Source organism: Amphibalanus amphitrite, unplaced genomic scaffold (genome assembly GCF_019059575.1).
Source record: "Amphibalanus amphitrite isolate SeventyFive unplaced genomic scaffold, NRLGWU_Aamphi_draft 000255F_arrow, whole genome shotgun sequence".
Taxonomy (NCBI): domain Eukaryota; kingdom Metazoa; phylum Arthropoda; class Thecostraca; order Balanomorpha; family Balanidae; genus Amphibalanus; species Amphibalanus amphitrite.
The window spans coordinates 586,040-611,210 of record NW_024881750.1 but is presented as its reverse complement, the minus strand read 5'-3'; the positions used below and the strand labels follow the sequence as shown (position 1 = coordinate 611,210).

The window sequence follows — 25,171 nt, the reverse complement described above, 5'->3', positions numbered from 1 at the left end:
TATAATACGGTGCATTACGAGGATAATCTGCTGACGTGTTTGTTCACCCTCCCCTCCCCCAAAGTAAAGCTCACACGCATTTCAAATTGGCTCGGATAGTCGTTGCGCAAACGGATTCCCTGAAAGCTAATTGAAAAGCAACCATTCAGGATTCACGTGGAAAAGTACCAAACCAGAGCGAAGATTTTCTTATGCAACTATACCTTCACTAACATTTATATGTATCCAATAAATGTTGCTGCCCAGTTACTTAGCATTTCATGCTTCCCTGGTCGAACGATAAACACGGTGGGTCCAATACACACGGAGTGGTGAGGCGCTGTTACGGTGGTAATTATTGTGTGCGCACACCACCGGAGCGCCCTCGAGCTCCTGCTGCATTGTGTTTATTAGCCATACCAGGAACGCCATCAGGTATTACGTCACTTTTCAGTAACGACAATGTTTGGTCGCGCGGCCCCTTATCCTTGCCGGCTGCAATCAATTCTTCGATTGCATAGCGGCCCCCATATCTTAGCAACGCCCCCAAACACACGGTGCGTCCACGTTATTCGGCGCATTTGAGCGTCCCGCCGTGGGTCGTTACATGCCGATCCCGTGTCAGCGACCGTACCGACCGCTCGGCCCCGGAGGCATCCGCGGGCCGCCGCACTAGCCTCACCGGGCACCGTGGCAGGAGGACCCGCGCTTCCGTAGCTCGACCGGGTCCCGTGCCTTGTCCGCCTGAGGGTACTTCGGACGCCGCACGTCAGTTTATAAGTCTCTGTCTCCCACTTCGGCATCATGCGTGAGGTCATCAGCGTGCATATCGGCCAGGCTGGCATCCAGATGGGCAACGCCTGCTGGGAGCTCTACTGCCTCGAGCACGGCATCCAGCCCGACGGCCAGATGCCCTCAGACACCAGCGTTGGCGTCGCCGACGACAGTTTCAACACGTTCTTCTCCGAGACGGGCGCCGGCAAGCACGTGCCGCGCGCCGTGTTCGTGGACCTGGAGCCGACGGTGGTGGACGAGGTGCGCACGGGCACCTACCGGCAGCTGTTCCACCCGGAGAACCTGAAAAGCGGGAAGGAGGATGCTGCCAACAACTACGCACGCGGCCACTACACCATCGGCAAGGAGCTCATTGATCAGACGGAGGATTCAATTCGTAAGATGGCCGACCAGTGTTCCGGATTTCAGGGTTTCCTCATCTTTCATTCGTTCGGTGGCGGCACTGGCTCTGGCTTCACCTCCCTGGTGATGGAGAAGCTTTCACTGGACTACGGCAAGAAGGCGAAGCTGTGCTTCTCCATCTACCCGGCGCCGCAGGTGGCCACGGCTGTGGTAGAACCTTATAACGCCATCCTGTTCGCTCACACCACACTGGAGCACGCAGACGTAGAGTTCATGATGGACAACGAGGCCATCTACCAGCTGTGCCAGAAAAACCTGGACATCGCGCGTCCGACGTACACCAACCTGAACCGGTTGATCGGTCAGATCATCTCCTCCATCACCGCCTCGCTGCGCTTCGACGGCGCGCTCAACGTCGATCTCAACGAGTTTGAGACCAACCTGGTGCCGTACCCTCGCATCCACTTCCCGCTGGTCACCTACGCACCGGTCGTATCGGCGGAGAAGGCGCAGCACGAGAAGTTCACCGTAGAGGAAATCACGAGGTCCTGCTTCGAGCCGGATAACCAGATGGTGAAGTGCGATCCGCGCGACGGCAAGTACATGTCCTGTTGCCTGCTGTACCGCGGCGATGTCGTGCCCAAAGATGTCAACGCCGCCATCTCCGTCATCAAGAACAAGAAGACGATCCAATTTGTCGACTGGTGTCCGACCGGCTTCAAGGTGGGCATCAACTACCAGCCGCCGACCGTGGTGCCCGGCGGCGACCTGGCCAAGCTACAGCGCGCTGTGTGCATGCTCTCCAACACCACAGCCATCAAGGACGCCTGGGCGCGCCTGGACCACAAGTTCGACCTCATGTTCGCCAAGCGTGCCTTCGTGCACTGGTACGTCGGCGAGGGCATGGAGGAGGGCGAGTTCTCGGAGGCGCGCGAAGACATCGCGGCGCTGGAGAAGGATTACGAGGAGGTAGCGCAAGACGGTGATATTGATGAAGAAATTGAGGATGAGTACTAACTCAGCAACTGAAGAAAAACTTGAGCTATCTGTGACTGCGTGAAGTCATGAAGCTTTGTTTCTCACGTGAATATTACACATCTATCGTATGGTGTCAAATATATTTGACCCAGCTTTGTTGGTGAAACGAAAAATATACATAAGCTACTTTACTTTAGCTTTTTCTTTATGCAATGCCTTGATTGATCTGGCCTAAGCATTTTCTACAGGAGCATATCCATATGTTTGAAACAGGATAGAGAGTAAGTCGTTTCCCTTTACCGCTATAGTTAGCAAGTATAAAGGGTCACACAGCAGATTTAATGTTGTCGCTGCGCCACCCTAGTTGTTACGGAGCGAGCGAAGCGAGCGGAGTCTTTCCGATTAAAGGGACCCTCCCACCTTAACATTAGATTTGAGTTGAGATAGCCAAAATGGGGTCCCTGGCTCACAATTACCGGTTTCGGCACTCACAACATCGAGAAATGCCTTAAATCGGAAATATTGAATTTCAAAATTGCAGCATTTTGATTCAGAGGGGCTAATGCATAGGAATACCCCTCTGAATGTGTGACGTCAGCGCAGATATCTAACGATTTTCAAATGTTTGACTAAAGCGTTTTGTAGCACGCGGTGGTATATGCTGCTTTGCGCGCAACAAGTGCCGCACTTTCAGCTGCCAAACTATTGCTTCCAAATAAAGTCGCTAGGAACAGCGGAGATCCCAAAAAGTAAACAAAAGTAAAAGTCTAATATCTTGAAAACCGGTGAATATTTTTCGGTGAAATTTGGTAGATATTCGTTTTCGCTCTTTCTGAACCAAGCGACATCACTTTCATGCCAATTCATAAACTTTTTTGAAGGTGGGAGGGTCCCTTTAACGGATATTTCTGAGTATGAGCGGCCGGCCGGCCGTGCGGACGCTTTTGCGAGGCTTATATCTCAGCAACCACTTGACCGATTTACACGCGGTATTTTTTGTAGGGTAGCTTCATTCCTTCTACCAAGTATTGGACTATTCCCGATGCATGTGGGTGACCCCTTATGCAAGTGCCACGTGCAAAACGAAGAGGTGTCAGTTTTGTAATTGTTGCAATATCTCGGTAACTACTTGGCCGATTGCGCTGAAAGTTGCCATATAGGTAGGCACCCACTAGGCACTGCATATCCATGTGCCAGAGTTGGGGTGCTGCTGCACGTGCGCACGTGCAGGGGTCGTTTCCAGATCTCGAGAATGGCTCGACCGATTGCGCTCAAATTTGGTACATACATAGTTAGGGACCGGTTAGTAGAGTGCCGTGCACAAGTCAGTTGGGGCCCATTTTGCACGTGCGCACGTGCAGGGTGCCGCTTCCAGATCTCGAGAACGGCTGGGCCGATTGTGCTCAAATTTGGCACCTCGCTAGAGACCGGTTAGTAGGGTGCCGTGCACAAGTCAGTTGAAGGTACCCCCTCGAAATTTCGCACGTGCAAGGCCCACCCTCTCGCTCGCTCCGTTACTCGCCCCAAAAGGTGTTATACTGGTAGGCATAGCTCACGAGTTAACCCTCGCCCGCACATGCCATTTTCCCATCCTAGAACGCACATGGGGGGGTGGTTGCCACCCCCCCCCCGCGCCATTTCGTTCCTGTTGGAGATAGAGCTTAGCAGTAAAGACCAAAAAGATTCTTTGGGAAGAGACGAATCCAATGATACCCAGTTTTACCTTCTCAGGTCAGTCATTGACCTTCCAGGTCAGGTCAAACTAAAAAATGTTGCTGTTTTGGGTCACCGTTGGATATCAAGTGCGCTGCTTATCAAATACCGATGACGATGCTGTTTTCTGGTGCCAAGCCAGCTAGAACCTCTTTATCACACTACCCGACCAGAATTTTGCTGCTGAGGTCATTTCAGGTCAAGTTAGGTCAAGGTCAATTATATGTGTTTGTATGTCTGTGTGTGTCTGTGTGTATACTGATGTGTGCACCGATTGTTTTTGGATCCATATTACATGAAATCATGATCTGAGAAGCTTTTACCAAAAATGCAGTCAAAAAACTTCACAAAAAGTAAATTCAGCTTGCCTAAAACGCAATTATCTTAGGTGACCTAGGTTGACCTTGACCCTGACCTTGACCCCTGTACATCGTCGAACAACATGTTCCATGATAGGTGGGAGGTAAGACTGGCAAAAACGGCCGAAATCAGGGTGTCAAAAGCTCACAAGGCCCATGGCAAGCGCAAGATGTTGAGAATTGGCCATTTGGGTCATGACATGACCTGAAAAACAAGGTCATATCTCCGAAACCAAAAATCACAGAAACTTGAAATTTTCAGTGAACATCAAGAAAGGATAGAGGAGCAGCTATACGAAAAATCAGCCTTCTAGCTCTAAAAATGTTGAGTGCAGAGCAGAAAGACTACCTGGGGGGGTGGCAACCACCCCCCCCCCCCATGTGCGGGCGAGGGTTAAGACTTCATTTGTTGGATTACACCTATTGTTCGTCATCGGCTCGCAAATTACTCACAACTCGCAAATTATTTGACCACTGATGACATATTTACCTCAACGAAAACGAAAAGGACCAGACTCCCCTCGATAATCCCTCTTACCTGTTTACGAACGATTTCATGCAGCTTCTTGGACTTCAAGGCCCCCGGAGGACGGAAAGGTAGGTACTCCTGTGCTATTTTTCTTTTATATTGAAGCTGAATGATTGAATGATCACAAGAAACTTACGGTATTACTATTGTGTGTATGTTTTCTTGACTTTTTAAAGGGTGGCTATAATTTTTTTCTGTTTAGGGGTTGGGACTGATGCATGCCTACTTGCAAAATAACTGATATTTGGGATAATCAAGATGTTGTTTCTGAGTGGCAGGGTGGAGAACGTTGTTTATGGCTGTTCAACGATAACAAACTGGGAGATGACGGATGGTGTTGCAAACTGCGCTGAGTAGCTGGGTCGGTACGGGCTCCTGAAACAATGTCTGAACCATGGCTCTAGTCGGAACTTAGCTGATGATATATCATCCACAAAGCATATATGCTTTGTGGGCCGGTAATTTCCAGAGTTTTGAAACCGTCGCACTTGCATTTTTTAACGATGTATTTAACGCTTTTGCATTGAACTTGTAATAAACCGACACAGATATCATAAAATTATTATAAACAGACAGACAAACAGGCACAAACAGACATATGGTACAACTTATTAAATAAACACATCACACAAGGAGGAGAGGACCTCTCTCATTTTCATTTCACCGCACTAGGTATCCGAAGAAAATCATCGCCCTATAAGTCACCTATAATGTTCATCTTAACTCAGTCCTTTCTAAATCCCAAGTCGGCGACGCACGGTTGATATGTAGGTGTAGGTATTACTATATACAATAAAGCAGCGCGTACCGCAGCTTCGATAGCATTAGCATCTGTCGGCGATCGGTCACTGGAAGGGTGTGACGTGCTGGAGGAAGAACTCCAGCTGGCGCTGGGTGCGGAGCACGCGCGGCTGTTTGAACTGCGTCACGAACGCCGACGTCGTGTCGAACTGGAACTGGCGGAACTTCTGGAACGTTCCCGGCTCCACCAGCTGCACCTGAAGACGCACGGGTGTGTGAATTGCGTGAGAGAGGGAGAGAGAGAGAGAGAGAGAGAGAGAGAGAGAGAGAGAGAGAGAGAGAGAGCGAGAGAGAGAGAGAGAGAGAGAGAGAGAGAGAGAGAGAGAGAGAGAGACTCCGTCTATCAGTACACTCTACTTGTGACCCTTCCGCCTGTCCGTTTGTGCTGTCTGATTATGTCTGTCTGTCTGTCTGCCTGTCCGTCCGTCTGTCTGTCTATCTCTATATCTGTACATCATATATATTTCTGTCTGAATACTGACGGCTTGCCTGCTTGTATAATTGTATGTTTGCACTTTGCATACATGTATGTTATAACGTACTTCTGCTCGGCAATCGGCATTCTCCGATGTATGTAGCATTATCCCGTAAATAATTTGCACAGGTAAAAGTCTTTTCATGGAATTGGTTTTACACTCAATCCCATGAAATCGCAGCATCTGCAGAGACATTTTTAATGATGAACCCTTCCACGAACATACAAACAGTGACGCGTATTATAATTTCAGCAGCCTCATTAGCGGTTAGTATGAAGTTTTGACGCATGTAGCATACCTTCATAGGTGCAATGGACCCCTTGTCGCGGAAGGACTTGTAGACATAGTGCTGTTCACGCAGGACCTCATCGATCTGAAGAATAAATATTTCACCGTTCGTAAACACTTTAACTGCGGCTCCGCATGCCGGGCGATGTGCCTTCTGAGTCACAAATATAGGGTCAGCCAACTCGGGCTAGCAAACATCTGAGCTAATGTCGCGACGACAAACCTTATAACTTGTAAACGGGACTAGATACAGCAGCAGCAGGAGCGCATGCATTTGAGATCGTTTATTTAAATGTGCGGTTCAGTTTCGAAAGAACTGGCTTCACTGTTACGTTTTTATTTTTCGGGTATTATAGACGATTGTTGACGCATTTAACTTCTTCGGGTCTGAGGGTACGTTGTTTGGAATGCAAGATTACTGCATATTCAGTGCCGTGTTACCGTTTCGGCCTGCTGCGCTGAGAGCTGGCCCTTCTCCAGCTCCAGAAAGACCAGGTAGTATGGCGCGCCCGGCTGCGGGTTCGGGTCCAGCACGCTCTCGGCGCTGGTGACCTCTCGCACGGAGACGCCGCTCCAGCGTCCGGCGGCCGTCTGCAGGGCCGTCATGAACGCCTCCTCCGACAGCTTCTCCATGTGCACGTTTAGCATCTGGCCCGCCCTGTGAAACAGAGGTGACCAGAGAAATGTGGATGTTTCTATAGCAAGCTTAGGCTGTGATAGAAACGAACGGTTCGGCGGCGAGTAGCGTTACGCATTTGCTCCGTTTTGCTTTTCTCATTACATATTTCAATCTGGCTTTACCTGTATTTCTTATTCATCCTTTGAGCCAGGTTTGTCTTTGATTGTCTTTTATTCACGCGATACCGCATACAGACCTAAACTGGAAGTCGACGCAGGGTGCCTGGTGGTAGAAGTCGACCACCTTGACCACGTCTCCCTGACGGTAGCGGTAGAAGCCCGCGTTGTTGGTGATGACGGGCTCATACACGCTGCCCACCTGAAACACGAGCGTACGGCTGCATGTGTACGTTTAATTCTTATCTCAGCAGCGTCTTTGGCTTACATTCGTACCTGGTCTTCCCCTAAAACCATGGACCTTGGTTGGATGACGGCCCGCATTTGTGTTGTACACGTCATCCCAAGGTCAAGAGCGGCACAGAGAGTTGTTTGTGCACCGTCACTGCAATCATACTCTCGTGATATCAGCATTTGAAAGAGTCACCAACCGGTAGTCGAGATCAGCAGAGGACAAAGATATGATATGGATATTGGACAAGGATAAGGATATGATAGCACTTCTCACCATTCCTCATAAGCCCTCGTCCATTGTACTAGGTCCAGTAACTGAACAGCCGAACAGCCGGGTGCATTGAACAATTCTCAGCTTTGGCAGCAGAACCCACTGATCAATCCTCCCAGATCACCTTGAGCTGATCGGCGAGCAGCGGCTCCGCGCCGTCCAGCGGCGACCCGGCGTCATCCACGGGCAGGAACTCCACCAGAGCCATAGTGGGCACCACCACGTAGGCGGGATCGGCGCCGGCCGGACGTGTGTTGACGGCGAAAAACGCCTCCGACGAGCCGTACACGACTGACCGCAGTCGACAACGTTCACATTAGGCATGCGGGTGCTTCTTTGTATACGGACATGTGTGCGCCACCTATGTTCTTCGTCTTTATTCGTTACATCGGCCCATATGATTAGGTATGCCATCGATAGTGGCTGAAGAGAAATTACGGAACTATTCGAAGGCGTAAAACAAATAAGGTTGCCGAGATGATTACAATAAACCACATGATTTTCCGTAACAAAATCAAAGACTTTCGGAAAATTATTTACAAATATCCACTCTAACGAAATCTACACATAGCGTTTACGTACATGAGATTGGCTTCAGGTGCCCCAGGTATGGGAGGCACTTGCTCTTGTAGAGTGACATTGATGTTCCGGAGTGGAGCATCGATACACTGTTCACCTTTGGGAATATCCGAGGGATGATCGCTGTAAACCCTGGAAAAACAGTTACGTGATACGCAAATAATTGCATTGACGGCAAAAAAGTATAGCAGCTTCGTCAAAGTAACGCAACATTTCAGTAAGAAGTCAGATAAATAGTGAACATTTTGTTGTTTTATTATTCTATGCTTGATATCCGGTGTCAAATGCTGATAGCTCGCAAGTCGCAACTGTGGCAAATGGATGCGTCTGATAATTGAGGACGAGATAGCATCGCGACGGTAAAAGGCACTTGAAAATCAGAAGGTTTGACTAGATAACGCTTGAAATTGTATTATTTAATTACTTTACGTTAAAAAAAGTTCATTTTTTCATCCTTTTTTTAGTAAAAAAACCTCCTTAATTCAATGTAAGCTCTTGCTTGTCTGTAACCAGTGAATTGCGTTGTGGCTAGCAGCTATCTGTCTGCGGTCGATGCTCTCACCCTTTTTGAACTCGACCTCCAGTTGGTGGGCCCGCTGCGGGTCCGGCACCAGGTGTTTGTTGATGGCGCGCCGCTGCTCCTCCGTCACGTTCAGGTTTTCCTTCAGCCGACCCGATCGGATGTCCTCAACCAGGTCGCGCCAGTGGCTCTCCAAGAACTGCATCACGTTGTAGAAGGTGGAGGCGAACCCGAAGTCGACTCGGCACAGGTCGGGGTCGCGCAGTCCGAACAGCAGCGACGTGTAGATGGCCTCCGTCTCGGTGTCGACCACATGCGCCCCGAACGGCGTGGCGTACTGCGCCAGCATGTGCGGCTTCTTGGAGTAGATGCCGGAGAGCGGCCCGATGGGCAGTCCGCTGGGCGTATACCGCCAGCGCGGCTTGCACAGCAGCGCCATCTCCTTGTAGAGCGGGACGCGCACCGTCTGCGGCAGCGGCTGGAACACGCACAGCGCGGCGTGCATCTGCAGCATCACCGCCGAGAAGCCGCTCGAGATGGGGATGTGCTTGGACTTGCCGGTGGTGCCCGACGAGCAGGCCATCAGCAGCAGCTTGCTCTTGCCGAGGATGGCGCCGACGTCTCCGTTCTCGGCGCGCTCCAGGTACTCGGTGTAGTCGCTGTAGGTGGTGACCGGGTGCAGGCGGCGGAAGTCCGCCAGGCTGTGGATCCGCCCGAACTGGTGGTCCCGTCCGTACTGGGTGTTCTCATTGTCACGGATCTGACGCAGCAGGAACTGCTCCTGGGTCTGGAACGGTGGGGAACACAGCTGGGTACGCCACAAGCCAAGATGGTAGAATTCGTGGACCCACTCCGCTGTGTAACAACGTCTTCCACAAGCTATTCCACTTCACGGGTCGCTACTTCCTTGCCATGATTAATCATGACTTGCTGATCGACATCAACATTCTAAATATAGGTATGTACTTAGTTACCTTGCTCGAGAGTTCCAATGAACTTTACACTCTGCAGAGTCCCTATACGCATTTCTCGACGTTGAGTAGGCACTTTTAGGGTTCAACTAATTACTTATATGCCTGCATTGTCAAATTATCAGACACTCGATTGGACATGACAATCTGGATATAATTTTGATATCCGACTTAAATCTTACCTGAATAAAGTTGTCAAACTGTTTTCTGAGCCGTCTTATATTAATATTTACAATAGGCACTGTGATGAGGCCCAATATATACGCGTAGAGGAGACTCGAAGTGGTATGAAAACGTGACTTAGGTCTGGTGTATAGGTCGACCGCGAGTACGAGCACAATGCCGAGCACCACTGAAACAGAGAAGGGAGCGAATTAACGATATTGACGAGCCCGAGACGCGTGCAGTACAATAATGTGGTGCACTGTGCAGTGAGCACAGCTTAACCACACGATGATAATGATGAGCGGTGCACGAATGGACAAAAAAGCTCAAGTCTGCTTTACCGGAAATGCAAGCGCCTGTGACGTTCTACCTAATTAACAATGGTCATTTCAGCTAATATGACTTAGTTTAACTAATTTTAATGTATTTTAATAGTTAATTTAATTGATTTAATTAATTTAATTTAATTTTAATTTTAATCTAGTTTAACTAGTTTAAGACTTAGTTTAACTAATATGAGCAGATGTCAAGATGGAACACTAGATTGGAACAGGGGTCATACCAACCCCACGGTCATACCAACCCCGCGGTCAACTCATACCAAGCCCACGGTTATACCAAGCCCACGGTCATACCAAGCCCACGGTCATACCAAGCCCACGGACCAGATGATCAAATAACAATCGGGTGGCGACCAGATGACAATTACCTGCCAGACACCATGCCGCCACTGTGCAGAGAATCTCCATAGATGAAGTGAGTAGTCCACAAAGAGTGACCGGCGCAAGCGAGTGAGCGTCTGATCGCTGACCGCCGCCGCCCGGCCGTAACCACTCTGTATCTGCGAAGGTCACCACGGCATGGCGTAATGCCAGCTCATCTTATCGGCAGTGGCGCCTCCAGACCCGGATGACGGACGTGAGCGAAGCGGCTTCGTCATCGATTCTGTCCTCAGCGTGCATCGACAATTCGCGTAAACCGCAGCCTGCCCTCGCCCACACCCCTTCCCCCTATGGTGTGCACTGTGCAGTGTGCAGCATGTCCTTATCGCTGGGGCGTTTAAGTGCGGACGATCTACCGCCCCTGACGGCTAGACAAGTACCGCAGAGACCACCTCTATCTGAATGCAAGGTCGGCCATCGAACACCTGGTTACATGTTACATGCTTCCGCCCCTAAAGAGCGTTGGTAACGGTCCGATAGTGATTAATTGTCCGATAATGGCTTCGTGGGTCGTTTGATTCGTTGATAAGTACCGTCTAGTTATGTTTGATTCATCTGTCCGTCTCGCATACCATTGGATTGGTATGAATTGCGATCGTTCAAAACATATGATCCGTCCATCTCGATGATCCGTGAACTTTTTGCATGTTTTACCTGACCCGCATCTAAAAAGTGTTTACCGTCCTTTGTATTAAGGGCATATGTATTAACTCATAGGCATTATTAGTTACAGTCACGAATACGATGACAATATTTCCTTATGTTATTTTGATTACCACCTTAGCATGGATCGCAACAATAACACTCACACTTATCAGATAAAACGTAACAATTTGAAAAAAAAACAGCGCAGCAATAACATATTCAAACTGAGGTCAAAATGATCACTTTTCAGACCCTCTATCAGAAACAGTAAAATTTTGAATCGGCAACGAATAGCTAAAGCCTGTATGCATTTCTTATTAAATCGAAATAGCATTTGCTGGCAATCCCTGACATTCCGTTACGTAATGGGGAGTCCATGACAACGTGGCGCTGTTGCATGTGCCATGTAGCCTCGTGATGACATTCTGGCTTAACAAGCACGAAAACTTAAAATACACACGAAAGACGGTCTGGCAGTGTCAAGCATCGATGAATACGGACAATTTGCAGGTCCGCAGGCCTAGTATGACAGGTGCTCGGACGTGTAGGGCCGAGGGTCGTAGGCGCGAGGCGCCTGCTCCCGCGACTTTTCGTGGGCGGTTTTCTCGGGACCGTGGTTGTATTCAAAGTAGTGCTCTCCCTGACCTCCGCTGTAGTCGCCCCAGGTTACCTGTGAATAAAAGCACTGCAGTTAGGAAAAGCCGATTCGCTTAGGTTTATGTCTGAAAAACCGCAGCCAGAGCTGATATGGCTTTGGCTTCATATGGCTTCATGGAAAACACAATGCTTTATTTAATCGACGTTCTAAACCGTCATACAATACACGTCACTCACGCAAGTAACTAATATATTCATTGGCATATGACAATTTAAACATGAGCTAAATTCAAAAAAGTAGCGGGAACTTACGGACATGGAATTGAGTAATGAATATACAGATGCAAGTTTCTAATTTTTAACTTGGTACGTCCACGTCAAGTCTGTTGAGTGTTCAGCTATGATTGGACAGTTAGGTATCAATTACCGAAGCATTACTGGGCAAGTGGGCAGGATATACCTTACGACAGCGCCAGCTCGGGGACCTGAACTAGTCAGCTCTCGTCCTCACCTTGGCCTGGAACGTGTGGTCCTTATTCCTCTGGTGGTGCGTCTGGTGGTGGTGCGGGCTGCCGCGGCGGTACCCGTAGGCGTACTCGGTGGGTCCCTTGACGTTGGCGTACTGGAAGTAGCCACTTCTGTAGCTGGGCTCCTGGGCGAGGGTGACCGCTGCCACCAGCAGCAGCAGCAGAAGCGCGGTGTGGTAGGCCATCACTGCGAGCGGGGGTGGGTGAGCGGGTGAGCTGTCAGATAAGGTGAGGTGAAGAGAGGTGAACGAGGGACTGCAGGTGACAGACCGGGCTGGCAGCGTGACAGTAGCCCAATACTACCGAACGACCGATGGTAGATAACGATGGACGAGAAGTGAATTTAAAAGAAGGCTTATCGTTCAGTCCGCATTGAGTGGTGAACAAATTTGGCTCAAAAACCTCAACATTGCTTGTTTACTGCATGTCCCTTTAGGCTTTAAACATATATGACATCGAAGCAAAGTAAAAACGAAAACCTATAGGTACGTAAAAAATCCTATGCGATAACCCTAATGCGCATGAAAGCAATAAATTCCTGTACTCCTACCTGGTCTATCTGATGAAATTATTAAAGTAAAAAGGACGGCAAACAAGCTCAGTTATAAGTAATCGACGGCGACTTGTTTACTAATGCAGTAAGAGCGTAAGTGATACACGTTTTTATATATAAGAGCCGATTGTTTGCTTAGTCCTGAAAGCGCTGAAGGAGGTTCATGTGACCAAACCGCTTTATGTTTTTTGCATCGTCTTATTTACTGAAGTTATTTTATATATCTATGTGTAGGGTAGAGTGGGGCAAAGCGCCCAGGGCGGGTCAAACGCCCACCCCTCTTTTTTATGAAGTGCTCGACTTTTCGAAGAATTCTCGATAGCCCTTTTCAAGAACGAGCGGGAATCTACTTTTGCTCCCTTTTTCGGTCCTACAAGTGGGTTGTTCTGGACGTAAGATAAAGATTAGTTTATTTCAGACAATTTTTAGAAATTACATGTTTTCATACTACTAAAACTTTGTCTGATAGAGATTAAAGTAGGCAATGAAATTTAGCTACGCAGAACCTGCGGATTTAAGCTATGTTTTGAGCATTTACTGGTTTGCAACACAATCGTCACACGCTTAATTTTGGTGGACTTCGTTTTGAATGTGCTGTTGGGGTAATACGCCCACTTTGGTGTGGGGCAAAACGTCCATCATGGGCGTTTTACCCCTAATGGGAGTTATACAGTACGGGTATTTGCGAACATTTTTGGCTGAAAGTGAGTGTTGGGATACGTTTCTTATGCTCAGGATTCTTATGAAATATGCAATATACTGGTTAGTATCGCCTGGAACAATTTATTCGCACGAACTAATCTCCGCTCTCCAAGGCGGTGACAGCCCGTTGACAGAATGAGGAGTGGGGTGGTAACAACAGTGTTCAAGATGTGTTTAGTGGTGTAATCTATCGATTTAAAGTCAAACGAAATGAGAATGGATAAATACTGCATTCTTTTGTCAGAGTACCGAGCGTGTAATGAAACGTTCAGGACTGGGCGTTATGCCCCACTCATATGAGCGTTATGCCCCATGGGTGGGGCAAAACGCCCGATTTGTAGTCCTCTCAATTCGGATGGCATATCTCAAAAACCATGCATGCCACTTGTTTCTGATGTGTTATTCGAAGAAAGCCAAGGTAATGAGCTACCAGATCAGCTACCTAGTTGTCTTTCAAACTTGTAAGATAAAGAGATACTGGGGCTGGAAAGTTAGGGTGGGCGGCGGGCGCTTTGCCCCACCCTACCCTATTATGCACTGCTTCTGCAGCTATGCATGTCAACATTCGGTTACCTTACATAGATAATTAATTCGCCACATAAAGTTTGTGATGCATGTATTCCTACATTACGTATCCCTAATCAATACATACATCAATGCACTGACCGCTTGACGCACATACATACACCTACCGATGCTCCGGAGACAAGGTGACGACAGTGACGACGTGCGGATGGTCTTACTGGGACCGGCGCCTGTGGCTCCACCGAGGACACGGGAGACTAGTGCTGTTCGACACCCGCTCGGCGGCTATATAGTGAAGAGGTGGTGGTGTCGGCTGCGTTGAGACGTTTAACACGGCACTGTCAATGGGGGCCTTTCACCGGCGCACGCGCCCTGATCGTCCATCTCAACTCGCGGTCGCCGGCTTAGCGCAACACCGCCGCACGGTCTCGAAACAGGACCATGTGCGCGACACGCAATCTCGTAACATACAGCGACCATATGAAGCCGACACACAATCGGCCACTACTGGCCGGAGGATGCGCCGTTCTAGTTTGTTGCTCTGTAGTCTCTAACATCGCTGTTTAACCCGCGCGTAGCTGGGTAAATTCTACTAAGGCGAGTGCTGTTGAAATGTATTCCGTAACACGAGTGAACGAAGAGGAAGGAGATCTGAAGAATCTATCTCCAAAATATCTGGTCTGATTTCCAAAATTCTTACAGTGTTTGATGGCCTCGAAAACAGAGACGGTTCGTATCGTAAAAAAGGTTCGATATGTGCAAAATGTAAAATAAAATTTAAAAAATCGTGTACAAGTAGGACGTCAAGGTTCGTAAGGCTCGTAAACTGCTCGTAAGGGAACAGTGTATCACGTAATACGTGACCTTACAAGTCACCTGACCTTAGTTTCTTTTTACGTTGTTAGGTACACTTTGCCCGTGCCCGTCCATATGCATTTAACATAAGGCAGGATAATGGGAGACGACCTCTGGGTGATTTGCTTGCCGCCATAAGACCCTGAAACACCAATTCTAAATGTATGTTAGTAAGTACGTGTCTCTAACCGGTCACCAACGACGTTCTGCAGCTTTGTGCGGAATGGTGTCGGTCCTGCAGTCGTTCAAACATATAAGACGTGAGTGAACCGATTTACATGCGATCTTTTTTGTGGGGGTAGCTTCATCAACTGCCAAGTAATTGGACTATTTCCGATGCAGTGACCCCCCCCCCCCCCATGTGCTGCTGTGCAGTGTGCACATGGCACATGCCACATCACGTGCAAAACAAAAACGAATTGTTCTTGTGAACTTGTAACAATAACAATAACTTGGCAAGCGTGCTGAAATGGGGCCGAGCGTGCTGAAACTTGGCGTACCTGCATCTACTATCTATGTATGTAGGTATATGTTAGGGCCGTTTGAAAACTCGGCCCGTATGCATGCTGCCCGGCCCGTATTAATACTGACTGACCGAAGGACCGACCTTTGATACATGATTGTGGCAGTGCCCACCTGCAGTATACTGCACGTACCCACCGGTAAGTAGGGCGTTGTGCACAAGTTCTCTGGAATTTCGTAAAGGCCTCAGTGGCCTCACTCTTTCTCGCTCGTAGTAGTTTATCGCCGCATAAGGCGTCTGTCTGGTCCGATACGATACGAACCTTTTCCACTACGAAACGCAGCTGTTACAAACCTTATTCCATGCGAGCCTCAGGGGTGGATCCAGGAAAACTTCAAGGGGAGGGTCATGAATCGAAGTGGTGCCCCTACCCCCCCCCCCCTACCTATCTAAAATAAAAAAACTCAACGGATTTCGGCCACTTAATTTTGGTGGTGTCCCATTTTCTTTTCTTATTTGTTTTTTATATTTTTTATTTTTTGTCAGTGTCTTGGCCACAATCAAAGATGCCAATTGTACCCAAGTAGGTAGGTATAATAATTAACCCTCGCATGTGTGCGGCGTTTGCCAGCTTCTAATGTGTAGGGGGGTCGGTTGGACCCCCGCCCCCTTGCCGTTTGGCCCCTGATCGAGCTAGAGCTTCGCGGAAAAAACGAGCGTGTTGCCCGTGAGGAGAGGAAGCCGATGATACCCAATTTTAAGGTCCTAGGTCATTGGTTGACCTTCCAGGTCAGGTCAATGACCCAAAGTCGGGAAAATCGGGACCTGTTAGAAAGTCGTAAAGTGTGGCTGCTAAGGGGTTTTTCGGGGTGCTGATCACGAATATCGTGTTAGTTTTGATCACAGATGATGTCTTTAAGCATTTAGACCAGGTCGGGTCAGGTCAGGTCAGGGCAACCAGTAGGCGTCGTGACGGGTATTCGTAGTACGTGTCAACCTCCTCTGACAGCTTCGTAACATGTTACGAAGTCACCAAAACTACTTCGTAAATGTTCAAATGGTTGCTAAATTCGAGTTCAGCTCCAAAAACTAGCCTAGAAACATGTAAAACTCGAAAAAGTGAACCGAGGTCACCCGAGGTCACGAAAGGTCAATGACCTGACATGACCTTCAGGTGACCTTGACACCCACGGGAGTAACATCAAATCACATGTTTGAACGTTTGAAACCACGAAAAGCTTGCAAACGCGCGGCTAATGCGAGCCGACATACGCGAAATCGCGATTCCGGCCAAACATGGTCTCGGAAAAGAGGTCACAGGTCAAAGGTCATTTGGGTCAAGGTCATGAAATTTTCAGGGTAGGTGTAAAATTGATCAATGGGAGGGTACTAAAAGTTTCGTCGCGATCGGCCTCCTTTTACGCGAGTTATTCGCGAAAAACCATGGGGGGGGGGGGTCCATCCGACCCCCCCCCCCTACACATGCGATGGTTAATATACTAGCATAATATTCATATGTACCTTCTTAGTATATATGAAAATGCTATGTTATAAATATGATATGTGTAGGTAACAGGTATACATATATGTTGTGGTCACTGAGTAGGTACTCACCAGGAACGTTATCACTTATCAGGTAAGCAAATCGCTGTCAGTCCGACGAACCTTGCCCTGGCGACTTTGCCCGACGAACTTTGCCCTTTGCCTGTCGTTAGCACTTCAGGCTTGTCAGGGGCACCACAGTCCTTCCAGGGGCACCACAAACCTGTCAGAAGCACCTGCGGCCTAGTAGGGGCGCCACAGGCACGTATGGGGTCCACAGGCCTGCCAGGGCCCAGGGGCAGCACAGGCCTAGCAAGGAGTAAGGACACCATAGGCCTGTCAGGGTCACCACGGGCCTGTCGGGGGGCACTTCAGGCTTGTCAGGGGCACCACAGTCCTGTCAGGACCCAGGGGTACCAGCGGTCTAGCAGGGGCACCACAGGCCTGTCAGGGGCACCACGAGCCTGTCAGGGGCACCTCAGGCTTGCCAGGGCCCAGGAACACCACAGTCCTTCCAGGGGCACCACAAGCCTGTCAGGGGCACCACAGACCTGCCAGGGGCACCACAGGCCTGTCAGGGGCACCACCGGCCTCGCAGGGGCGCATTGGGCCTGTCAGGGGCACCATGTGCCTGCCGGGGACACCTCAGGCTTGTGAGGGGCACCACAGTCCTGTCAGGGCCCGGGGTCACCAGCGACCTAGCAGGGGAACCACAGGCCTGCCAGGGGCACCACTGGCCTCGCAGGGGCATCACCGCGGCCTCGCAGGGGCATCACCGGCCTAGCAGGGGCACCACCGGCCTAGCAGGGGCACCACTGGCCTCGCAGGGGCACCATCAGCCTAGCAGGGGCACCACCGGCCTCGCAGGGGCACCAAGGGCCTGTCAGGGGCACCACGCCTGTGGTGCTCTTGCCAGGCCGATGTGCCCCCGACAGGCCCGTGGTGCCCCTGCTAGGCCTGTGGTGCCCCTGTCAGGACTGTGGTACCCCTGATAGGCCGGTGGTGCCCCTGGCAGGCCTGTGGTGCCCCCCGGGCCCCAAGGGGGGCATGACCCATGTGACCCCCCCGCCTTGGATCCGCCACTGGCGGGCCTTATCTGCGAATCCTTTCATACGAACCTTTGGTTGCTTAGGAACCTGCCTCTTCCTATACGAACCAAGGCCGTATATACGAACCATAAGCTTACGAATTTCGTGAAATTGAGTGGAATTCAACTTTCAAGAGTGGCCCGAATGCAAGTAGAAGGCGAATTATTACATACGTCCAATCAAATAAATGTACGACTTGTGACGTCATTGGACTCATTTTCAACATATCTCTTTGCTATTGTGCTCAATTTTTAAATCCTTGAAACAGATCGGAGACTTGTGGAATCGTCGGGATGGGGTGCGCGCTGCGTGTCTATTAATTAGGATTTAACTCGTTTTGCGGCTAGACCAGCGAAAAGCTTCATATTTGAAAGGAACATTCTGATCTACAGCTACTCAAAGTTTCGTGGTAAGCTGCTCACGCGATGGTTTGCTCGTTTTGATACTGTGGCGTTTATGGCGCGTATGGTTTCGAAAGTTGGCGTGGTCCGTTTAGAAAAGAACAAAAGAATTATGATTTGTGCTTGCTGTTGAATGTCCGTTTTCTGTAAGTAAAGCAATTTCTAAAGAGTTGGATATAGCGGGTATATTCAAGTGCTTTGCTGCTTCCTATTGCTTCTCATTGTTATCTGCTAATTGTGAGATGAGCTTACACTTAAAACTTGTACTGGACCAACTCATCATCATGGCAAACAATGGAAGTCAGTGTTTGTAGATGTTGTGGGCTGCTACCAAGAACCTAGCTGTCCTAGCCTTACCTTTCCTTACCTTACGGTCGTCAGGTTTACGGTAAGGCCAAATGGCCTGTAGGCCCCGCTGTCATCGAGCTCCATGGTTTGACAGCTTAGCTGTCTGGTGTTTGGTACCAGAGGTGGGCCCAGTGGGCATCCAGACTCGCTTTGAAGGTGTTCAAGTAGGTTTTTCCAAACAGCCTACTAACCCAACATGACCCACTCTTATGTAGAACATGACATATAATAAATTAATCATATGACTCATCCTTGCAAATCAAGTACAAATGGTTGGAGATCAAAGGATGATATGATAGTTTAGGATTGGACTATTGCATCTTGTCCTGTTATCCAATATAATTTATTGTAACATAGTAACATAGTAATCTATCCAACATTATTAACGATAGGTTTATTTCTAGTGGACTTTCTTGCATCTACCTGCCAAGCTAGTAATGTGTACATTGACCAGTTATTCATATAGTTTTTATACTACAGCTGCTACTTACATGTTTCTCGTAAACAGCAACTGTTATTCATGCAGTGTCTCAGTGTGCCTTAGTCCTAAATCCCACTTCTTTTTTATTGCTGAGATTCACTATGCATTCCCTCTGCACAAGACCTTAATTGTAAAAATCCATGCCCAATTTCATGATAGTTGAATGGTAAATTATTTAATTCACATCCTGGTAATTTTTATCTTAAAAATTTTCTTAAAAGTTCCACTCAGTTTACACTAAAATTATTTAAATGCTTAGTGTCTGCAAGCTGTGTACTGTGTAGGCTACAAAACACTATTTGACTCTGATGCCAGAATGACAAATGCTGGACTCAGTGTATGCATCTCAAATTGTTTTACTTCAATGACCCAATTGCTACCTATGTTTTTGTTGTGAGCATCTTTGTCTTGGCTTTGCTTGAGTGGGACAATAGACACCAGGACACTTGTCAGTTGTCCTGTCTCTTAAACTTTGTGCTGCACCAGGTAACTGTTTGCCGCTATATTTCTGACCAGTAGCTGACTGGTGGTACATACTGTACTTCTGTATCTGTACCTTTGCCCAGTAGCTGACCGGTCGCACTGTACCTCTGTCCGGCAGCTGAGAGGCGGCCCGCGCACCCCGATGCCGCCGGCTCCCATCTCTTCGTGCTCGGCCGGGCCGCGCGCGCGCACCGACAGTGACACCCAGACGGAGCCGGCGCCCGGCCGGAAACCCAACGGCGCCGCCGCCGGCTCGCCACACTCTCCGCCGCCGGCGGCCGCAGCGGGCATGGACGCCGCCGAGCCGGCCGGCAGCGGCGGCGAGCCGGACGCCGACGCCGGCCCGGCGGCGGTCGGCGGCGGCGGCAGCTGGCTGCTCTCCCGTGTGCCGATCCTGGGCGCCCTGGTGCACCACCGCTGCACGGACAAGGCCACGCAGACGCACCGCGACCCCGTGCAGGCCGAGGCCGAGAAGCTGGCGCTCGACACCGTTTACTTTGCCATCGGCAAGCACCGCGAGCCGACCGGGGATCGGGTCTGTCAGACGCTGCGCCGCTGCGTGGACGAAATCCTGGTGAAACACCGGCTGCTGTTCACGGGCATGGTGACCCGGCTCTCAATCCGCGAGGAGACCGGCTACCAGACGTTCGTGGGCGTGGCCGATGAGCTGTTCGAGCGTGGACACGTCACCTGGGCGCGCATCGTCACCTTCTACGCGTTCGGCGCGCGACTAGCCCTCTACTGTCAGGAGCAGGGCATGGACGACTTCGTGTCCGAGATCGCACGCTTCATTGGCCTGTACGCTTCCGAACACCTGGCCGGCTTCGTGCGGCAGGAGGGAGGATGGGTGAGTACAGACTCAACGGAGTCCTGTAGTGGTGGGAGGGAGGCTGGGGTGAGTACCCAGTAATGTAGTGGGGAGTGAGGCTGGGGGAGTGCTCAGTACCCAGTGTAGCGGTGGGAGGGAGGCTGGGCGAGTACCCAGTAATGTAGTGGGGAGGGAGGGTGGGGGAGTGCTCAGTACCCACTGTAGCGGTGGGAGGGAAGCTGGGCGAGTACCCACTACCCAGTAATGTAGTGGGGAGGAATGCTGGGGGAGTGCTCAGTACCCACTGTAGCGGTGGGAGGGAGGCTGGGCGAGTACCCACTACCCAGAAATGTAGTGGGGAGGGAGGCCGGGGGAGTGCTGGCTCAGTACCCACTGTAGCGGTGGGAGGGAGGCTGGGCGAGTACCCAGAACGGTAGTAGTGCGACTTGTTGACGGCTTCTTGTGGGAGCAGGGAGGATGAGTGAGTATTGGATGCTCTAGTAGTGTGATGGAATGTGGATAACAACGAAAGTTGCATGGACTTCGTGCTCCAGGCCGGGCAACGAAAATAAGGCAACATGTCATCAGCAAACCACCACAGTCTGGCAGTCTGGCGGCTGTGGGGGGACGGGCAACGCTCCATAGAAGTGATACCTCTTGGCGAGCACTTTATTATGAGTTGCACGCAACGACAGCAGGAGGAGACGCTTCCTTGTTCATTAGGACCAGCTCGTAAGGATTTGAAACTCGATCAATGACCCGGCAAGCCATTGTTTGCGAAAGTTACAACATGAATATTCTACATGACTTGTAGGTCACGATACCCTGCCCTTGTGCTATCGACCTTTGGCTTGCCGGCTGACTTGACATTTTATATGGACTTCGTCAAGTGTTCTAAACAGACGGGTTGGAGAACTCAGAGCCCGCGCTATACAAAGCGTATTGACTTGGGCCTTGACCCTACCGTTCTATCGGGAAATTTCGTGTTGTTTGGATAATTTTTGGGCCGGAACAAATGTGTTCAGTGTCGATATAGCTGGCGATGGGCATAGCTCGTCCCACACTCGGTGACTTCATTCGGCAAGGATTGCTTGCTATCATTCGAGTGTCATTTATTCATAGGCGTTGAAAGCATGCGTTCACCTATCAAGCACCGCTTTGGAGTTTCAATGCGGCCATCTGTTCTTATGGAAGAAGGCGCGTGGCGCAACATGCATCCCAGAAGAAAACAGAGGTTTGACGCAACCCAGCGGAACGCGGACGATACCGGCATGAGCGCTTTCAGCGGGACATGATTGTGTATCGGCTAGTTACGGATCGTTTGAACGTGCTTTCCTTTTTTAATTAATCTGCAGGAAAAGGTGATAGGTTAGGGTGGGGTAATTTGAACATGTGGGGCAATTTGAACATAGTGTGAATAACACAAAATTACGGAAAATCCATAAGTGGCATGACAATAAGACCATGAGAGAAATTATCGTAACTAAATGGGCTATCATATGAACGGGGTTTAAAGTTTCAGGAAATGAAGATGTTGACGCACAGTGTAAAAAATCAATTTCGCAAGGATAAACGCCTAACAACACGTCATTGCAACTTCATTGCAGCGCAAAATCTTGCATTGCTAGCGCCTAATACGCAACGGCTTTTGTTGTACAATGACCTAATCAGTGCCTTCAATCCAAGAAATTTGCTTTTGAACCCTGTTTTTTTAATGGCAAAATAACTTTTAGCGTGGGGTAATTTGAACATAGTGTGAGGACTCCAATGAAGACAGGGATAGCTCCGGAAAAACAACGCTCCCAGTTTTTTTTTTTGCCAATATTTTCGACCCAAAGCAGTAGCAGATAAGTGATGCCAGTCTTAGAAAATTTACGTGTAATATCCGTCTAATGTCCGGCAGTTTCGTTGATTTTCCGTCCAAAAATGTTAAAGTCAACTATTTGTCCAAATATGTCCGAAAATTATGCAGCTATCAACACTCAAAACCGTCATTTATATTGCTTATCATGTAATTTTACCAGCCGAAAAGTGTTCATTATATTGAGAGCTTAACAAGCTTTCCATTCGCCAATCAATGCTACGCACGATTACTTGATAAAAATGCTTAAGTGTGGCATGCCATCGTCCAATGTTGTCCAGACTACTATACCTTTGTGCAATCAATTCCGAATTGGATATTATATAGAATCGGAACTCCGAATGTCTAGGCGCCGATTGTCACCACTATAACAGATGAAGTAAGGTTTGGTAGAGTTTTTATCGAACGGAGATGATAGACGTTCTGTTAATTGAAAAGAGGCGAATTCTTTCAACTGACCGGTGTGCAGCATGCAGATATTGATGCTCTGCAACTGTTATTTTTGTTGTTGTGTTAATTTTTCAAATGAAGGTGTGTTTAGAATTGCTCTGCCTATTCGTTTATGGGTCAAACAACATCGGTGCTGGCGAGACTATCATTTTTATGGCAGGTAAAGGCAGTATGTTCAAATTATCCCACGGTGGGGCAATCTGAACACACCGTGACTTGGTGGAGAAGTGATGCTAGCTATTCAAGGTATGCTCGGCTCGTCCAGAAATGAGGCTTGCATGGTAAAAGCAAGTGACACATGCGCTACTGAAACAGTTTTTCTTCATCCAGGGTTGAGCTGGAATTTGGTACAACGGAGAAGACGTAAAAATATGTTCAAATTACCCCACACTACCCTATCATGATAAACACAACATTGAAGAGTTTCATCGCGCCTGGCGCAGGAGCCGCATTAGAGTTACGTGCCGACTGCCGCTCTGGGTACTCTCCGTGTAGCTCCCTGGGCAATAACCGTCACTTGGGCTGGTATGGCCCTTGGCGTGCTCAGGACTGGCCAATATTGACCCCAATTTCTGGTGGTCGGATGTTTTGCGCTATTGTCTGACCGTGGCCACCGACCCGCCACTCGCGGACCAGTGACTTATTAGGTTGGCATGCAACGCCAGCTGACTGTGGTAGAACGGGAGGCCAGTGAGGGATCGCATACCGGCGTTCCAGTGTCGTGACTCAAGTCTGTTGGTTGTTTAGCGATGCAGTTTGCAGCGGCTTAGGTGCGGGATTGTCGACTCATGACAAGTCTGCCTACCCCCTCCCCCGCCCGCCTGCATGGTTGTCCGATGGCTCATGACCACAGGAATGTTCTCAAATTCTAGAACGTCTATCGAGACGGCAGGATCAAATCTGTAACTTGGCAATGTGTGGACCAATAAATACCGCTCCTTTTAAGCGAAAAAAATGGATGTGATACTTGTAACGAAAATGACGTATTTTACATGAAAAGCGTAAGTTTTTGAAGAAATATTTGCTAGTAAACTCAGTGACAAGCGCTTGGTGTACATCCCGAGATACGTTTGCCTGTATGTGTGTCCGTCTGTAGGTTTGACAGTATGTCTCTGTTCCCCGGCAGGCGGTGTTGTGCGACCATTTCCGGTACCCAGAGGACATGGAGTCCAAGGTGTGGAGCGCGCTAGTGAAGCTCGGTCTCGGCCTCGGCATCGCCGCCACCGCGTCCCTCATCTCGTCTCGCTGAGAGGGGGGCGGCGCCTCCGAGCTGACCACCCCTCCCCCTCCGCCGTCCTCCGGCGCACAGAGACGTTCGGCACAGCGCCGGACGCCGCAGTTTTATCTGAGCGACCCCTACCATTGTACAAACCGCGCGGTGCACCCGGGCCTTACAGGCGGGACACCCGTCGGAGGAGCGCACTTGGCGCCTCTGCTTCTCAAAGCGGTGCGCCGCGTCGGCCGCGCTCCCGCAGCAGAGTGTACGGCGTGTCAGCAGACGGCTCGGCCGCTGCTGTGTGTGAAGAGGCGCCGATCCCACAGACGGGCGCCGCGGGCTGGGTTTTAGGGGCGGGGCTGGGACGGCGCGCCCGGCCGGCCGCCGGCAGTAGCCGTGTAGCGGTAGTCTAGTCAGGCGGGCGGGCCGGCCGGCCGGCGGAACCAGCAGCCGCTCGTCTTCCAGGGTCCGCCGCCGAGCGTCGGTCCGAGGCCGCGGCCCGACAGGAACCTACGCCGCGCCGTGTGGAGCGCCCCCGACCGCCAGCTGAGGGCGGTGTGAGGCCGGCCGTCGGCGGCCGCTCACAGGCCTCACTTACCTGTCTGTCGTATTGTGTGTGCTTGTGTGTGTCTGCCCTATGTGTGTGCTTGTGTGCGTCTGTATGTGTCTGAGCTCGTCAGAGTGTGTGCGTTTCCAATCAGATGCCTGGTCAGGGTGTGTGTCGCGCGCGTGCCGCTGCGCGCTGTCGCGGTGACGCCTGCCTCTCACGTTATTTATTGCGTCGCCCGAGCTCGGCCGGTGCCGCTCGCTTCGCATTAGCGACGCACGGCACTGGGGACACCGCATTGGTTCATTCAGTTTATTTTTGTATTAATTGCTCTGCATAGTGTAATAAAAAATAATCGTCCAGGGTATGTCGGCCTGTGACTGGCGTTGGTGGCTCTAGCCGACAGTACTTTCACTGCTCCAGAAGCGCTCATTGTCATTGACAGTGTCAGTGACGTCATCTCGGCCTTCTCTCATATTTCAGCGGCAAGTAACTAGACCGCGGACGTCGCGCCGAGTGGTAAAGAAACGAGACATAACGTGTTGCGATGCTAGGTAGGCAG

The 25,171-nt window shown here is 50.0% G+C and overlaps 4 protein-coding genes across 4 annotated transcripts; 2 read left to right on the top strand and 2 right to left on the bottom strand.

The window, feature by feature from the left end:
• The first annotated feature begins 597 nt into the window (after positions 1-597).
• On the top strand, positions 598-2,367 carry LOC122386551 (tubulin alpha-1D chain-like). Its single transcript, XM_043375838.1, has one exon. It carries the CDS (start codon positions 784-786, stop codon positions 2,131-2,133), a length of 1,350 nt encoding a protein of 449 aa, XP_043231773.1. The 5' UTR covers positions 598-783; the 3' UTR covers positions 2,134-2,367.
• Positions 2,368-5,526: 3,159 nt separating this feature from the next.
• Positions 5,527-10,591, bottom strand: LOC122386560 (probable indole-3-acetic acid-amido synthetase GH3.9). The gene is made up of 9 exons (XM_043375849.1): positions 10,505-10,591; positions 9,813-9,982; positions 8,702-9,446; positions 8,143-8,271; positions 7,685-7,851; positions 7,136-7,257; positions 6,702-6,918; positions 6,271-6,345; positions 5,527-5,693 (listed from the first exon to the last, which is right to left on the bottom strand). Exons 1-9 carry the CDS (start codon positions 10,542-10,544, stop codon positions 5,541-5,543), a joined length of 1,818 nt encoding a protein of 605 aa, XP_043231784.1. The 5' UTR covers positions 10,545-10,591; the 3' UTR covers positions 5,527-5,540.
• Positions 10,592-11,505: 914 nt separating this feature from the next.
• On the bottom strand, positions 11,506-12,496 carry LOC122386529. The gene is made up of 2 exons (XM_043375807.1): positions 12,271-12,496; positions 11,506-11,832 (listed from the first exon to the last, which is right to left on the bottom strand). The coding sequence occupies exons 1-2, from the start codon at positions 12,469-12,471 to the stop codon at positions 11,683-11,685; spliced, it is 351 nt and encodes a 116-aa protein (XP_043231742.1). The 5' UTR covers positions 12,472-12,496; the 3' UTR covers positions 11,506-11,682.
• A 5,771-nt stretch (positions 12,497-18,267) lies between these two features.
• LOC122386525 (bcl-2-like protein 1) lies at positions 18,268-24,971 on the top strand. Its single transcript, XM_043375801.1, has 3 exons — positions 18,268-18,423; positions 19,846-20,574; positions 23,973-24,971. Exons 2-3 carry the CDS (start codon positions 19,870-19,872, stop codon positions 24,093-24,095), a joined length of 828 nt encoding a protein of 275 aa, XP_043231736.1. The 5' UTR covers positions 18,268-18,423; positions 19,846-19,869; the 3' UTR covers positions 24,096-24,971.
• Positions 24,972-25,171: the final 200 nt, after the last annotated feature.